The 17,505-nt window shown below is 39.3% G+C and overlaps 1 protein-coding gene across 1 annotated transcript in view; it reads left to right on the top strand.

Moving 5' to 3' along the window:
* Positions 1-17,505, top strand: part of mysm1 (Myb-like, SWIRM and MPN domains 1) — a 67,270-nt gene that overhangs the window by 12,209 nt on the left and 37,556 nt on the right. The window contains exons 6-9 of the mRNA XM_078218487.1: positions 4,977-5,052; positions 9,384-9,482; positions 13,433-14,265; positions 16,417-16,547. Coding sequence (XP_078074613.1) covers positions 4,977-5,052; positions 9,384-9,482; positions 13,433-14,265; positions 16,417-16,547 — 1,139 coding nt within the window. The remainder of the gene's footprint in view (positions 1-4,976; positions 5,053-9,383; positions 9,483-13,432; positions 14,266-16,416; positions 16,548-17,505) is intronic.

Below are 17,505 nucleotides of genomic sequence, written 5' to 3'. Positions count from 1 at the left end.
CTCTCCACAGATGCTGCCTGACGTGAGTTTTTCCAGCTGTTTATTTTGATTTCTGATATCTGGCATCCGCAGTATATTTTACATTTATTTTAGAATTTTTAATATATTAGTGTTTAAGGGCAGCATAGTGGTTAGTACTACTGCCCCATAGCGCCAGGGTCTTGGGTTCAATTCCAGCCTCAGGTTACTGTCTGTGTGGTGTTTGCATGTTCTCCTTGTGTCTGCGTGGGTTTCCTCTGGGTGCACCAGTTTCCTCCCACAGTCCAAAAATGTGTGGGTTAGGTTGATTGACCAAGCTAAAATTGCACCTGAGTGTCGGGGACTAGCAGGGTAAATGTGTGGGGTTACAGGAATAGGGCCTGGATTATATTGTTGTTGGTTTAGGCTCGATGGGCTGAATGACCTCCTTCTGCATTGTAGGGATTCTATGAATGAATAATCAATCACCTATGGCATTGCATGCCTGAAGTTGAGGCCAAATATAGATCATAGAATCCCTACAGTACAGAAAAAGGCCATTCAGCCCATCGAGTCTGCACCGACCACAATCCCACCCAAGCCCCACCCCCATATCCCTACATATTTTACCCACTAATCCCTCTAACCTACGCACCTCAGGACACTAAGGGCAATTTTTTTAGCATGGCCAATCAACCTAACCCGCACATCTTTGGACTGTGGGAGGAAACCGGAGGAAACCCACGCAGACACGAGGAGAATGTGCAAACTCCACACAGACAGTGACCCAAGCCGGGAATCGAACCCAGGTCCCTGGAGCTGTGAAGCAGCAGTGCTAACCACTGTGCTACCGTGCCGCCCCTGATATTGGGGAAGTGGAGTTAGAATGGACGGCATCGGTGTAATTCTTTTTCTATTTTAAGTCCCGTGTAGTTATAGTTTTATTATCATTTTCCATACCCACATTTGTAATGTAAACTTACCATATTGTCATTATAACCTCCTGCCAGTGAGGATGCTTTAAGTGGGAGGGGTGAGTTAGAGAGAGGGGAAGTGAAAGGGTCAGAGTAGAAGAGGGAAAAGGAGCGGTTGGACTTAAAGTTCATAAGGGAAGAATTAAAGGTGGAGTAATTTTAATTTTCACCTCTCAATTTTCTCCTTTTTTCTCTTTTCTCCATATTTCATTTCTCTCCTTACATCTCTTCCCCTCTATCTTATCTCTACTGTCTCCCCTTTTCTTTCATACTTTCCCCTGTCGTCTGTGGAACCTCTGATCCTTCCTTGTCTCCTTTCCCCTTGCACGTCACCCTTTTCCTTGTAGGATGTACATTTCTTTGTTAATACTGGCCCAATCCCCCAGCAGAACTAAATCTGCTTATAGCAGATGAGCATCATCTACACTACTAACTCTTGCACGTATCATGTTATTGTCTGCAAACTTGTATTCCCCAAACACCTACACCTAAATTATTAATTAAAATAGTATATAATTCTAAGATCAATTCTTGTGGGACGCCGCTCTAACCAATCTCCAAGCAGATCCATTTACCACCACTCTCTTGTCTGCAGGCTTTCAGCCATTTCTCAATCCACTGTAGCAGTTTACTATTAATTTCACAAGATCCCATTTGGAAAGAAGCCTCTTATAAAAAGCTTTCTGAAAGCCTAGATGAATAATGCTCTTCATCTACTATCCTGGTGATTTCAGAAAATCCAATCAAGTTGTTAAGATGCAACGTTCTTTCCTGAAAGCTGAGTTGGGCTTCTCTGGTCTTCTCTGTCTAAATGGTCATATGCTGCACACCTAATGATTCCCTCGAGCATCTTGCCTATTAATAATCTCGAGATGATGGACCTTTTGTTATCCATTCTTCCTTGTTAAAAATTAGTTTCCTATGTGATCATTTGCCTTGAAGTTATTCGTAGGCAGGAACTAATTGCAGTTGAATTAATCCTGCAAATGATGTGAGGATCGATTTCTTTGTTGAGCTAAAGATATTCCTTTGTTCCAGTTTGTCCATGAGCATGGACATGATACTCATACTTTTAACTATACTGCATATAATGGACATTACTTGCATTGGTTTAACTTTACTGCTATTAACCCTGCATGTAATCCAGACTGACACTGCATTTACGGTATTGAGGGAGTGGTGCACTGTCAGATGAGACTGGGCGCTCAACTGGACATAAACAACACCGGCACTATTTGGAAAGAGAGTAGAGGAATTATCCCCAATGTTCTGGCTGATATTTGTCTGTCAATCAACCCCACTAACGCATATTATCTGGTTACCATCACACTTACGTTTGTGACAGTTTCCTGTGTCAAATTAGCTGCCGCATTTCCTACATTCCAATAATGACAACAGTTCAAAGGTTTTTTTTGACTAAGAGGTGCTTTGGAATGTCCTGAGGTCATGATAGTTGCAATGTAAATGCAAACTTGATTTCCTTTTCTCTTCAGCTAACTTTTAATCTGCGCTTAAAAAAGCGACACTGTCTTCTAGTAAAAATCAAACATTCTTTGCACATCACTTGGCAGAACATGGAAAAGCAATCCACGGTGTATTGGTGCCGCTTTCACTGATTGCTTCTGTGCCACTGAATTAACATTCTTTAGAAACAATGAAGTGTTACTGTAATTCCAAACAGAATAGATAAACATCTGCTGCTGTGCATAGTTACTGTTAGTGATCAATTTGGCAAACTTTCAGTAGAGCTTTCAGGATGGCCCATTCCCCATTGCTTCAGGGTGTTAGCCAATTTACGATATCTGATCTAGCATATTCAACATTGGACACTTGACAACTTCATGTTCATTGACCTTAACTGACCCAATTCCCATATTATAATTGTCACTGAAGCTGAATGTTATCAGATTTGTGCCAAACACAAATGCAGCAAAACCAGACATGATTCTGTTCACATACATTGGCAACAAGGAAATCAGAAAAATAAGCCCCCTGTGATGTTGATTAATGTTGATTCATCTCTAAACAAAACATGATCCCTGAATTGCAACATTTCAAGAGAATTTGCTTCAATTTCAAGCACTAGCTTCTTTTATTTGATTGGAACCTGAAAAGTAAAATTAGGGAAGCCACCAATTTTTAATTTGCCCTTCAACTCACCATGGCATTGTTTTTTTTAAAAAGTGAACATATGGGTAGAAAAGAGGCAACATTAAATATCTATTAAATTAAATGGCACTCAGCTCTTCTGGGTAAATTTAATGATACACATTGCTTTTTGTAGAAAAGTGAGCTGGGACCAGTAGATTAAACCTAAATTGTTCACATCTTTGAAACACATTAACAGGAAAATACAAACATCATACTCCATGTGTTAATTGTATATGAGAAACAGTTGATCTGAGTATAATGCAACTGTATTGTTTGTGGAAAGCCAAACCCTTTATACCGTCTTATGGTTTTAAAAGTATAATTGTATTTTGCATCAATAAATTGCCAAGTAATTATTATTTGAAAGATACAAAAGATTATACTAATCAGCAAAGGACGCGATAATTTGCAGTTTCCTCAATAAAATTCAAACACTTAGTCATGTTATAAAATGTTTTCTAATTTATAATGTAGTATTCAGTGGATGAAACTAAAAATCAACTGCTTGATTAAATTTGCAGGAATTATTCACTTTCCTCTTTTCGCAATTATGAATTAGAATAATTTGGGACAGAATTTATCTAGCATTCTCATAAGCATTGGAATTAATTCTCCATGATAACATGGTTCAGGTGTACAGCATTAAAATATAATTTTATTTTACAAGTGGTTTGTTATTTATATATCTCTATAAAAATATCGCTGCATAAAAATACTTTTAACGGCGGCAGAGCAGCCAGTCGACAGGGACGAAAGCAGTAGACTTAAGATATATGAGTGCTGGCCAGTAGGGACAGGGCCGTGCAGTGCAAGCATGAAGCAGTAGCAAAGGAGGCAGCAAGTCAAAATTGAGAATGGGCCTGGGTGGTTAACAGTTGCAAACAGGCCTGAAATCTTAAAGGACTCGGATTCAATTGGAGCTTAGTAGGCAATTGGAAGAGACACAGAACAGTGCACTGACAAGGGGACATACGGTTCCCATAAAGGAGTAGGGGAGAGGAAATGCCTTTAATTTCCACATCAAAAAAAACATAGAATTTAAAGCTTTTAATTAAGTTAAACATCAACTTGTCTGAGCAGAAAAATCACTCAAATTGAAATATTAATGGAGATTTTACAAATTTGCCTGATCAGTGGCCAAATCGTATAAGTACATTGTGACAAGTTTCCATAAATTCTGTATTTCATATGGACATAGGAAACTATATTGGAGAAAAATTGACGTAATAAATTGACACCAAGAAGTCAAGTAGTTGAGAAGAGGAAATTTACATGTGTGTAAGATTTTTTAGTATATATGGAACCTAGATTTATAAAATTACTTTTATGGTCTCTTATTAAATTGTTTATACCTAATTGGATTGTGCTAGAATATAATTAGTATAACTGCATACTTCTGAGCTCTTTAATTTACTTTATTACTGTAAATGCAATAATACTTATTTAAACTAGGTTTTAGTGCTTTTTTTAACAATATGGAAATAGTAGAACATCTGTAAACTCGCAACATAAAAACAAAAGTGTTTTCAAGGCAGAATATGTTTAAAAATGAGAATTGAAAAACAGATGAGAATCTGAGAGGTTGTAAACGTAGGCCGGAATTTTCTGGTCATCCTTGCTGGTGTGATCTTCTGGTCCCGCCAATGGCGAATTCCTGCCTCGGGTTTCCCGGTGGTGGTAGCGGGTGAATTCAATGTCAAATCCCAATGACAGCAGTGGAATCAGAACATCCCGCTGCCGGCCAATCGTGGACAATCTCCCACTGTGGGGGTTGTGGACAATCCCACCCCCAATTTTTAAAGAAAGTTACCTTATTTTCTCTATGTAATATTAAAATCTAAAATTGCATGAAGCTGAATTTAGTTAATGACATAGCTTCAATTTTCACCTTAGGACTCCTGGAACAGCAAGCAATTCTTGGCCAGCACGATGGACACCTGAGGAGAAAGACCTTTTTGAGCAAGGGCTGGTAAGAGATTAAAGTAACAATTAATCAAAATGATGGCTTTTACTCGGGCTCGATTCTGGTCTGTTTTGAGTTTGCTGACCTCCAGGGCAACATCTGAGCCAGGCCCAACTATGAATCATAGAATCCCTACAGTGCAGAAGGAGGCCATTCGGCCCATCGAGTCTGCACCGACCACAATCCCACCCAGGCCCTATCCCCACATATTTTACCCACTAATCCCTCTAACCTACGCATCCCAGGACTCTAAGGGGCAATTTTTTTTTTTTAACCTGGCCAATCAACCTAACCCGCACATCTTTGGACTGTGGGAGGAAACCGGAGCACCCGGAGGAAACCCACGCAGACACGAGGAGAATGTGCAAACTCCACACAGACAGTGACCCGAGCCGGGAATCGAACCCGGGACCCTGGAGCTGTGAAGCAGCAGTGCTAACCACTGTGCTACCGTGCCGCCCATGGACATCAGTGATTACTAAGTTGGGAACTGAAGATTCAATCAAGGTTCTTGGTCTTGATCACTATCTTGATGACAAGTGCATATGCATGGACCCTGGGTGATTATAGTTTCCTTGGCTTTGATGATGTTCTTTACGGTTTAATAGCCGAACACTCATGATCTGGCATATAAGTTAAGAATTGGCAATATATTGAAGGGCTGTTGTACCAGTGAAACCATGCCAACAGCGCCAGTTATTTTAGGAGATTGGAGAAAATTGGCCAAAACAGTTCATTTTCCAATAGTTGTAAGACGGGATGTTTTTGTCGCCCAACTTGTCTTGTGTAACAACTATATTTTGCTTACATTGCGAATGAAGTGTAGGAGTTGGGAAAGAAAGAATGGTACTAGGTTGCATTGCCATGTTATTATTGACACAAAAATCAGGTCATAGATTTTTTTTGAATAACTGGAAATGCAACAGCAGGTTAGCCCTCTGTCCTTGGGGTTCAATCCACTGACATTGAATGGAAATTTCCTCTCTCTGTCAGATAAATGTTCCTGCATGAAATTACTGTGAAGCATCTCCAGTCAGTTCATAGTGGCTGGAAATGCATAGCACAAAACAATTCTCAGATTGACACGAATTTGTTAGACAGAGAGGTCACAAATATTGCTTGTGAAGGAAAAATGCAGCAGAGAATCATCTTCAGAAACTGAAGTTAAGGCGTAGTTGTAGAAGGAAATTTTAATATGACTCCCAACAGTGCTGTCTCAATAAATAAATCACAATGCATGAGTTTGACTTTGGAAAACATGAATGGTGTGTTCTTTCTCATGCCAAAGGGAGAGACAGCAGAATTAACTATAGTAGGAATTATGCAAGAACATGGATTTGTATAGTACAGTTTGCATTTATTTTAAACATTTGTTAGATCAGAATAAAGACCTAACTGTTTTAGTTGTTTTGGATAATGAAGACTTTCGTCTAAAAATTTGAAAAGTAATGCAGAGAACTGGTGAAATGGTTGGATTCTTTTCAGCCCAAAACTGGGCAATCAGATAAAGTATTAACTGGAATCAACACATTGATACATTAAGTCTATTTGATTGTGTACTCTGCAGCTGACCTTGATGAAAACTGCAAGATGTTAATAATCATATCTCTAACTGAATTAACGTTACCTTGATGGCCACTGTCACTTAAACCAGAAAATCTTAGTATTGGTGGGCTCTTCGTGACCTGGGCAGCAGCATGAAGTATTGATTTTTAATAGTTTACTAACATAACAACATGTACATGTGAACATATGAATTAGGAATTGGTATTGGGCCGTTCAGCCCCTCAAGCCTACTCTCATTTGATAATATCACAGCTCATTGATTGTAGCCTCAACTTTCCTGTCTGCTCCCTGTAGCCTTTGACTCCCTTGTCAATCAAAAATCCATCTAAAATAAAAACAGAAAATGCTGGATAAACTTAGCAGGTCGAACGGTCATACGGATTCGAAACGTGAACTGTGTCTCTCTCTCTCCACAGATGCTGCCAGATCTGCTGAATTTATCCAGCATTTTCTGTTTTTATTTCAGATTTCAAACATTTGCAGTAGTTTACTATTATTAAGAATCCATGTAACTCAGTGCCTCCACAGCTGTCTGGGAAAAGAATTCCACAAAGCTACCCTCTGAGAGAAATTAATTCTCCTCAACTCCAACTTAAATGGGAGATTTGTTATTTTTAAGCTGTGTCCCCTAATTCTAGTCTCTCCAATAAGGGGAAACGTCTCCTTAGCACTTACCCTGTCAAGTCACCTCAAGATCTTACATGTTTCAGAAAGCTCACCTCACATTTTTCTAAAATCCAATGAATTCAGGCCCATCATGTCCAACCTTTCCTCGTAAGACTTATCTGAGGAAGTAATCGAGTGAACTACCTTTGAATGGTTTCTGATGCAATTATATCCTTTGTTAAGTTAGGAGACCAAAACTGTACACAGTACTCAAGATGTGTTCTCACCAACACCCTATACAACTGTAGCAAAACTTCTTTTTGTATTCCATCACCCTTGCAATAAACAACAGCATTCCATTTGCTTTCCTGATCACCTGCTGTACCAGCATACTAACCTTTTGAGATTTATATGTTAGGGCACCCAGCTCCTGTAGATGCATAATCTCATAGGTGCAAGAAAGAAATGAGCATATGACTTTCGTTAAGTTTTCAAATTGAAGTCTGCACTCAGTAGATGTGGTGAGATAATCATGTTACTTGTGAAACTGCCTCAGGCACTCATGCCTCATTCCATCGTAACACAACCACCGTGTCTTTCTTGATTGTACCAGAAAGCATTTTAATTGTCAGTTTTTGTGCTACCATCTAAAACTTTGAACATAATCTATTACAATTTAATCAATATAACAGGATGAATGCAAAATATATTGGATCTCGAGGTAGTCAGCATATTTTAGCAATATTTGCTTTGTCAATTTCAGATTAGTTTCATAAATCAACTGGAGATCCAAATCTGTCAGTAACTGTATTACTTTAATAGCAAGTAAGTTTTAATAAAAAGCAAAATGCTGTGATTAAACGTGGTTTTCAAAAATAGTTTGCCCTATAGATGTTAATATGTGCTAATCCTACCAGGATTTTACTCAGAATTATATTTCATTTCCAATGCCAATGCTAATCTTAATACACAATAAATAGGTCTAGTAAGGTATTTTCCTGAAGGCCCTGCAGGCATATAATGCTAAAGTATTGGCAGAGGGATATACGGCAATCCTATCAAATCTAACCCCCAAGTGTAGATTCTGTTATAATGAATAAATATTAGAGCAGTCATTGCTAGATGTAACAGGTTTATTGAGTATGCAAGCCAACAATCTATTTGATATGTTGTCTAGTTTGACAGTATTTTAAACATTTTTTTAATGGTATCTGCATGAGAATAAAATAGATGAATCCATTACGTTAATACAATTTACCAATTTTTGAATTAATAACAAAATGTCAAGTTTTTATTTCATTTTTCTAACAAACTTTTCTTGTTAGTGTTGGAGGGTTTGGTCACAGTAATGGAAAATGTAAATTTCTCCTCTTAAAATTGGTGTCTACATTAAATCAGACCGTTTTTCTTGTATCACTCAGAAAATCAGTAGTTTGTTCCCAAAACAATTTCCAAATCCAGAAAATATCTGAGTTGTGCTTAAATGAGAGTTGAGGTATGCATTGGTCAAATTGATTTCAGATTTCTTCAATATCAATTTTAAGTGCTTTTATCTGCTAAGTCACATACGCTGAAAACTCTTTCAAGGTACAGGCGTCGGGGAAATAAAGTGCTGAGTGCTGTGTTGCTGTCGTATCACAGAGTGAGTAGCAGGCTGTATTCTTGAACGCCACAATTTCTAACTGTCGAAATCTTTTGGACTGGGCATGGTACAACACTTCACCTTATTACAACAATATGGTTCACCCCCATCCTCCGGAGCGTATCATTCTTCTTATGGCAGCTGTGTTTTGTTTGTGTGTTTTTCTTCCATTTCCCATATAGCTGTCTTAATGTAACTTGACATGACTGGCACTAAATTAGGTTGTCAAGTTTGTGCTCGTCATATCAAATTATAGGCATCTGTATACTGAGGATCTCTGTTCTGTCTGGTCGGAATAATACCTTTATGGATGACACAGAAAGAACACTTTATTCCATCAGTCCTGCCTGGATATGACATCCAAGAGTGAAAGGGCAATATGCTAACCTTTTGTGCCATCCTGTCCTTTCTTATTAAGTCTGATGAAAACTGCAGCTTAAGCTCTGCACCACAATTTTTGTTGGATGTGCTTTCAATGGTGCATTAAGCATGAACTATAAAATCTAATTTGTTTTACTTTCAGGCCCAATTTGGTCGAAGATGGACGAAGATTGCAAAGCTAATTGAATCACGGACTGTGTTGCAAGTGAAAAGTTATGCCAGACAATACTTTAAGAGCAAGGTGAACATAGGCAAAGATAATTTTGCTTGTCTTTATTGTTATTTATAGGCCCTCTTCTCATAAAGGTACCAGGTTTTGCTGGGGTATTATCCCATGATTGCAGCAGTGTTTAGGTATCATGCATTTGCAAGCATTCTTCATGTATTGCGTATAGACAACATGTGGGCAGGCACATAAAGCATAGGGGCATCAAAGTGGGCGGTATTTGTCCCGTCTAATAACAATTGAATGTGGGATTGTCAGACTCGATGTTCTATTAACCTGCGTGGTGCATGACCATGCAACCTGCTAAAAGCCTTATTCTTTGATAAATAATAATGTGTGGGCATATCCGCACAAAAACAAATTAAAGGACCTGTGCACTGGAAAAAATGAGCCATGCAGAACAACAAAATTTTAAATGGGACATTGGTCGAAACCTAATTGAATGCTTCTCGATGGATCCACTGCAGCCAACTGTAGCAGTCCCAACTGCTGTCATGGCTGAAAGCGATTAGCTTGCCACAAATTGGTCTGGCACCTGTGATTACTGTTCTGTATGAATTGTTTCCACACTAATCAGAACATTTACCAGCTAAGTCATTACCGAAGCTCCATTGTATCATGAAAGTGGTTATGTAACAAGCATGATGGTGTCAAATAATAATTTAGATATTAGCCACTTGGGGAAACATCGCTTATGGCATTAGTTTATTTGGTAAATCTTACCTTTGAAGCATGTTTAAAACATGTAGGATCTCAGTTCTTAATTCAAAGTGAAGTAATTCAAGTCATCAAATAGTTCACAATTGTTGTACTAAATTCATCCTGTCTTATTTACGTTAATTCATTTTATTGTATAATTCAAATGTTTTTAGTATGAAAATCAACATGAATCGTACATTATTTAACCCATGTTTCATAAAAAAAATTGAAACTGGATTAAATGCTATTTAAATACTTTATCAGCATGATATTATCCTTATTCAAAATTATTAATCTGATAATTTATAACAGCTGTGGTGTTTTCATTTCTGGCTTACTTAATCACATATCACTTATGAAATTAATATTTCACAGTAGATATACCATTAAAAACATTAGAACTGTCAAACAAATATATTGGGAAATGTTAACTCCCAGCATGGGTGGATTGGTGTTTTGTCCTCTGCAGTCCCTTGATTTGAGGATGATGTTTACTCAGGGTGGTGGGTTTCTGCCATAGGCCTTCATGAACTGAACAAGCCGGTTCCTGACCTGCAGATCTTTGGGCACATGGGGCAGGATATCTCACGAGATAGTGGGATCTAGAATGTAGGATATGATTTCTTGCCTTCTCTGCTGCCGCTATGCCTCACCATTAAGGTGTTTGGATTCGAAACAGGGTGCATCTTGATGGACAGTTGAATCAACTAAGGTTAAAAAGTTCTCCGTCTAATCAATATTCAATGCTTACACAAGAGGGTAGTTGATCTTTGATAAGGTGAAAAGTGACTGTCAAGTAGATCGTATATAGTGTTGGGGCTAACACAGAGCCTTGCTGGCATCCAGCAAGGCTGTGTTAGCCCCAACACTAAAGGGAACTATTTCAGATCTCCCACTCAAGACAGTTGTAGTCATACCATCATAAAGGATTGTGATGGTGTTTCTTCAACATCCAAATCTCTGGAGCACAATCGACAGAGCCTCTCAATTTACTGAGTCAATATTTTGATCAGGTCGATGAATGCAATGAAGAGCTCCTGGCATTATTTTCAGAATTTTATTTGGATTTGCCTGGCAACAAAAACAATGTCGGAGTTTCATCTGGAAGATCTAAAACCACACTGTATCTGAGAGGATTTCCTCAGCCACAGGAAGTAGGCAATTCAGGAGAATGTGTGTCAGGACTTTCCCTACTGTGCATTAGAGGGAAGTACCTCGATAGTTCCCACAGCTTGATTTATCTCTCTTGAAGATAGTTACAACTGTCACATTCCTGAAGTTGAGGAAAAGTTTATCATCCTCAAAATTCCATAAGGCAGATATGATAGTGACTGTTAAGGGGCATCTGGACAAATACACGAATAGGATGGGAATAGAGGGACACGGTCCCCAGAAGGATAGGGGATTTTAGTTCAGATGGGCAGCGTGGACGGTGCAGGCTTGGAGGGCCGAACCTGTTCCGATGCTGTAATTTTCTTTGTTCTTTGAGTGCATGGAGTCTGGATGTGAGCAAAAGCCCAACAATTTTGAAGACCTCAGCTGGAATACCAAGGGGGCCTCAGGCTTTGTTATTTTTCTTTCATTTGATTGCTTGCCATAGTTCTCCCATCAATGGTGGTTTTCCCATGATTACTAACAGAAGGTACTGGGGGTGGCTCAGATAGTGTCAGGTACCACTGTAGAATCACGGTTGGGGTGGGTCGTTGAAAATGTTCTTTCCAGCATTGATGGATAGCATTGTCATCATTAAGCAGAGAGACACCATCCTGTGACTGAAGGTGTTTTGTTCATTTGACTTTGATCTATAGATGGCTCCGGTTACTTCAAAAAGCTTCACATATCATGATGCTCAGTATACTGTTGGATCTCTATGGCTTTTCCTTCAAGCTTCCTTTATCTTCCAGATCTATCTTTGGGCATCAGCCTTGGGCTGTTGGAATGTTGCCTCCTTGACTTGCAACCTTGGTTGTTCTGCCAGACAATGAAGGTGGCTTGTTTATGTTCCTGGATATCACAAATTTCTGCACAGTTTTTGTCAAACTATGACAGATGACGATGATGTTCGAACCCAATGGTCTGGAGGATTGGGGTAGGGTGAGATGTAAAAGTTGTATACTAGCAACCCCAATCCACCTCTCCATCTCTGGATTTAATGCAGGTAGTATAATGGGGACAGGTAGCCAACTAGCTTCCAGGAGACGTGTTGTCCATTTAAGAATAATTATGCTGCAAACCTATATTTAATCTGTTGTGCAGGTTTAAGCCTGGACAGCTGGGTTTCCTGGGTCTCGGGAAATAAGGACAGCTTCAGTTAAAATTAAATGTCTTTAAAGCACCATTTGTGGAGAGGAGACAAGAGAGTGCTTCCCTTTGAAACTATAATATTGTCTGCATCCTTGTCATTGGTCGCTACCAACCTCATCCTTGCTGTCCTCAACCCTGACTCCCTGCTTATCCCACCCTTGGTATTGGATCCCCTCCCACATCCCATCTAAAGACTCTCCTGAGTTGGGATATGACCTCATAACTTCATTGCTGGGAATAGGGGATTGATACCCACTCTCAGAATCCAGACCCCTTCCTCCCTCATGCTCCCATGAAAGAAGCAGCAGGTTTCATTACTCCTCTTAAGGCATGTAGTCTCCTCGAGAGCGCTCTCTGTTGAACAAGAAAAGGGAAAACAAGCTTGCCCATCAGACTGATTCTTGGGTGAGGAACCTATTGGGGCCCAAAGATCTAAGAGGAGCAGAGTCAGCTAAGTTAAGGGGATGTCAGTGATGGTCTTCAGAATCATTATTGATACCTCTGTTTTTACTGTTAAATCCAGAATAAAGTTCAAACTGAAAAAAGTCATCATGCTATAATTGAAGATCTCAAGCACACTGTACACTAAACATTATGGAGCACTGTGGTCCCGAGACTTGCGATTTAGTCTCCAAGCCCAAGCCTGCCAAGTTGATGGATTAGATTGAAATTGTCTCAACTGTAGTACTTCCAGGACAAATCACATACAACTGTTCCAAAACAAGCAAGAGGCTTCCATTTGCACAAGACAAAAAGTTGGAGTTTGAAAAAGCAAAAAAACCAGATGATTGTTGCAGTCTATTAGTTACCATGATTTTGAGAAAACCGAGTTTATGTGGATTGTAGTTGCAAGTGATTATAGTGCAGGCTGTTGGGAAACGGGGAGTATCTGTGTAAAAGACTCGACCTCTTTATCATTGGTGTGAAGTTTATGTATATATATATTTGTTTTAATCCCATAGGCAAAAATTGAAAAATCCGTGGAAGAGACAAATATCTGGACTGCTGAAACAACACTTGTGTCTGGAAATGGAGCTAACCTTTTGAAGATAGGATCAGGGCATTACAGCTCTATATCATCACAAGGTCAGGCTTACTCCACTGTCAATGCTGTTAAGATTGAGCATATGTCTGATGATGAAGATGTGGATGTCATGGATGAAACCGATAGTGACAGTGATGGCCGTCAGGGGCAGAAAGGAACAGAAACTCAATCTGATTTAAAGATAGATGAACCGGAGGTGACTACTTATGGTTACAGCGTTTCAGAAGTAGATCAATCGTTGGTTATTTCTCCCACTTCTGCTGTGGCCTTGCAAAAGTGTTTACAGATGTCAGACATGCAGGAAGCGTCCAAGCATGATGAGACAACTAATAGTAACATCGATAATTTGAAGTCCATGATGGATGACCACCAAGGCAATGAAACATCGGTCAAAACAGCCAGTGTAGACTTTGTAGGCTATGGTAAATGTGGGCGTCCTTTGGAGACAACTAATAAAGGATTAATAGTGCAAGTACCAGATTTTCTGGAGTTCAGTCAAATGGAAGAAAAAGAGAAAATCCATAATGACATCTGTGCATATGGTTTACCAGTTTGTGAAATGGAAGTGGATGAAGAAAACTGTGATAGTGAAGAAGGGGAAATACTGAAACCCCCTGCACAAGAAGTAATATTGGACAAGAACATGATCACAGAAGATGAAAAACAAGCTATCCCTGAGTTCTTTGAAGGGCGATCATCAAAAACACCAGAACGCTTTCTGAAAATTCGCAACTACATCTTGGATCAGTGGTAAGAAAAGGCAGCCTATTTACAAAATGTTTGACAACATATCTGATAAAGTATTCACATTTTAAGATTATTTTGCTGTCTCTTTGACAGTTCTGCACCAAATCAAAAGTACAATTGGAATTTGGTTTTGAATTATGCCAGAGTGAGCTGAGATTCTAGGGGGATAAAATTGGAGAGCCCCTTAAATCGGGTGTGAGGATTCGTGGTGTGCAATATTCCTGTGCGCGTTCAGAGTGAAACAGGAAGCACACAAAGTAGATGTTGTCTGCTAATTATAATGGTTGCAACAAGCAGTCAGCATTGAACGTGCTGTGTGGTGTGAGGCTAGCACTACGTCCAGCACCATTTCCTGAAAGTTTTATCGACTTTAATGAACTGCAAGCACCCAGTGATTGCAGAAACTCAGCAGGAACCAGTAATAAGCAACTGAATGACAAATTGGATGATGATGCTTTTAAATGCACTGTGTGGGGGTGGGGGGGGGGGGGGGGGGGGTTGGGTCGGTGTGGCCCTAATGCTGCTCATTGCATGTTCAGATGTGCGTGTTTTAAGTGGGGGTGTTAGTTACAGCGGTAAGATCCAAAATGGAAAGTAGGACACCAAATCTGTATTAGAGGCTAACTAACGTCATAGTCTACCTATCCGGAATATTCAAGCAACACACGTGATGCCCACACTAACACCCTCAACAATGAGCTGTTTGTCATGGGCTGTGCAGATGTGGGTGAAAACATTTTCTCCTTAATCAGCACCTCAGGTGCTGAAAGTACCAGGCTATAGAGCCAAATTTTGCGGCCAATAAATGTATTTAAATAATGTTGTTTCTCAAATAGAAATGCTTTCCAGATTTTTCTGAAAAATTGTGCATGTTATGAAATAACTTTTAAAATGTAACTTTGTAATTGGGTTTGCCACAGATGAATAATCATATGCTTCACATCAATTTGATAAAAAGAGTTGGGAGAGTGGAATCTTTCATGTAGTTTCCAACTTAGCTAATATCTTTGAACAATCAATGTACTGTCAGCTGGTGAAATACACTCTGCAGAACTGTATTCCCAATGGAGATTTTATTTTCTGAGCGTCTCTTATTTTTCTCTCAGTTGGATTTGCCTGGGTCATGGATCTACTGGCAAACGTTGTGGGGACAAAGGGATTGGTGGGGAGGGGTGGAGAGAGAGCACACGTGTGCCTGTCTTAGAATCACTGCAGTGTAGAAGGCGGCCATTTGGTTCATAAAGTCCGTACCAACTCTCCTACAGAGCATCTTTTCCAGGCCCACACCCCTCATATCCCTAACCTACGCATCTTGGGACATTAAGAGGCAGTTTAACATGGCTAATCCACCTAACCTGTACATGTTTGGACTGTGGGAGGAAACCAGAGCACCAGGAAGAAACCCATGCAAACACAGGGAGAACATGCAAACTCCAAACAGTCACCCAAGGCTGGAATTGAACCCGGGTCCCTGGCACTGTGAGGCAGCAGTGCTAACCGCTGTGCCACTGTACCGCCACCTCCTACTGTATGATATTCAGCACTGTGCCACTGTTGCGATATGCTTTGCTCATTTTCCATTCAGTTAGTCTTGGTACATGCCACTTACTTTTACTGGTGGTATCTATCTTCTCCTTATAAAGGTAGTTTGATGGACAAAGGGTTCAAATAGTAACTGTTCTGTCCACTTTAAATAGATCTTTGCCCAGATGCTATGCACCCACAGTGCAGATAGATTTATTTTTAGTTTTCCATCTTCAGATAAGTGGTTCCTTGTGCTTCCCAGACAGCTGGCCCAAGATTGGGTCTACATCTGCAGGTGGGGAAACCCTTGTTATGCTATTCTGTGGGTATGTTTTGACCTGGGCCATGCTCCTTCCCGTGCACCCCAATTATTTTTGCTACCAGATTTGTACTTGAAGACCTATTTTCTGGAGTAATATAAAATGGAATGTGCCCTTTCTTGTTCATTTGTTTCCATATGAAAGAGAAGGTTGCAATACTCAAATGTGCAACATGCAGCAGCTAATAATTTATCATATTTGACACATCTGACTTTTATTTTTGAAAAAATCTCTGTCTCTAGTGTCTCAGTAACAAAAATGCCTGACAGTCATAAATTGCAGTGTGATGGCTTATGCTTTGTTCCTGCAGGGAGAAGTCTAAACCCAAATACCTGAATAAAACATCAGTGCGCCCAGGACTGAAAAATTGTGGAGATGTGAATTGCATTGGACGGATACACACGTACCTAGAACTAATTGGAGCTATAAATTTTGGCTGTGGTGAGCTTATCATAAGTTTTATTTGGAAGATAAAGCTTTTTTTCAAATTCTAAATTTCAATGTATTCACAGTCCAGTTTTATTACAGTAATGGGCTGTGGACTCCATGGAGAAAATCCCATATGTAAAATGAACATTGAGAGCTGGTTTTGATTTCCTTTATAATAACCATATGGCACCATCTCAATAGTTAAAATAATTTCAAATTGTCAGACTGAGTTTTCCTAGTAGTCTGAATAACTGATTTGGTCCTCTTATCCTCTTTTTTTAATTTTGTTTTTTTCCACCATAAATTTCATTTCTTTTTTAAACCTTTTTCTATTAGTCTCTGGCACAGAAAATCCTTCTGCCTGAGTGTCGTTGCTATTGCTATTGTATTTTATACTTCCTTTGGGTGGTGCTGTAACTCCTTTTTAGACATGTTCCTGTAACTGGGTCAATCTGTGTGGCAATGATGAAGTGTAATTCTGCACTGTGCACCAAGTGTCTGGTATCTGCTTTAGTGCTTACAAAAAGGAGTAAAGAAAATTAAAAACAACAAATGCAGAAATGAAAAATAAAAATGCTGCAAGTGTACAACTGAGCTATGACAAGTAGTCATTCCAAGAATATTATCATTAATTCTATCCTTAATGTCAGAAAATAAGGATTCTTCTCCTGTTCTAGCCCTCAATGTAGAGATGATCCCTAAAACACAGAACTTGTTTTTTACAACCGTGTCAAATTAGCTATACCTTTAAGGCTTCAGACTGTCTGGTGAGTTGACAAATATAAAACCATAACTGCCAGCAATGGAGCTGTTAGTTAATTGAATTCCAAAGTCTTGCTTTATCACATTAATTCAATATCCACAGAGTTTTCTCTGCACTTAAATGTTAGTCAAGCAAAAATTGAAAATCAAAAGAGAAAATGCTGGAAAATTTCAGCAGGTCTGGCGGCATCTGTAAGTGGAGAAAAGA

This window comes from Mustelus asterias, chromosome 8, assembly GCF_964213995.1.
Source record: "Mustelus asterias chromosome 8, sMusAst1.hap1.1, whole genome shotgun sequence".
Classification (NCBI taxonomy): Eukaryota; Metazoa; Chordata; class Chondrichthyes; order Carcharhiniformes; family Triakidae; genus Mustelus; species Mustelus asterias.
The sequence above is the reverse complement of the archived record's forward strand: the minus strand, read 5'-3'. Positions and strand labels throughout refer to the sequence as shown.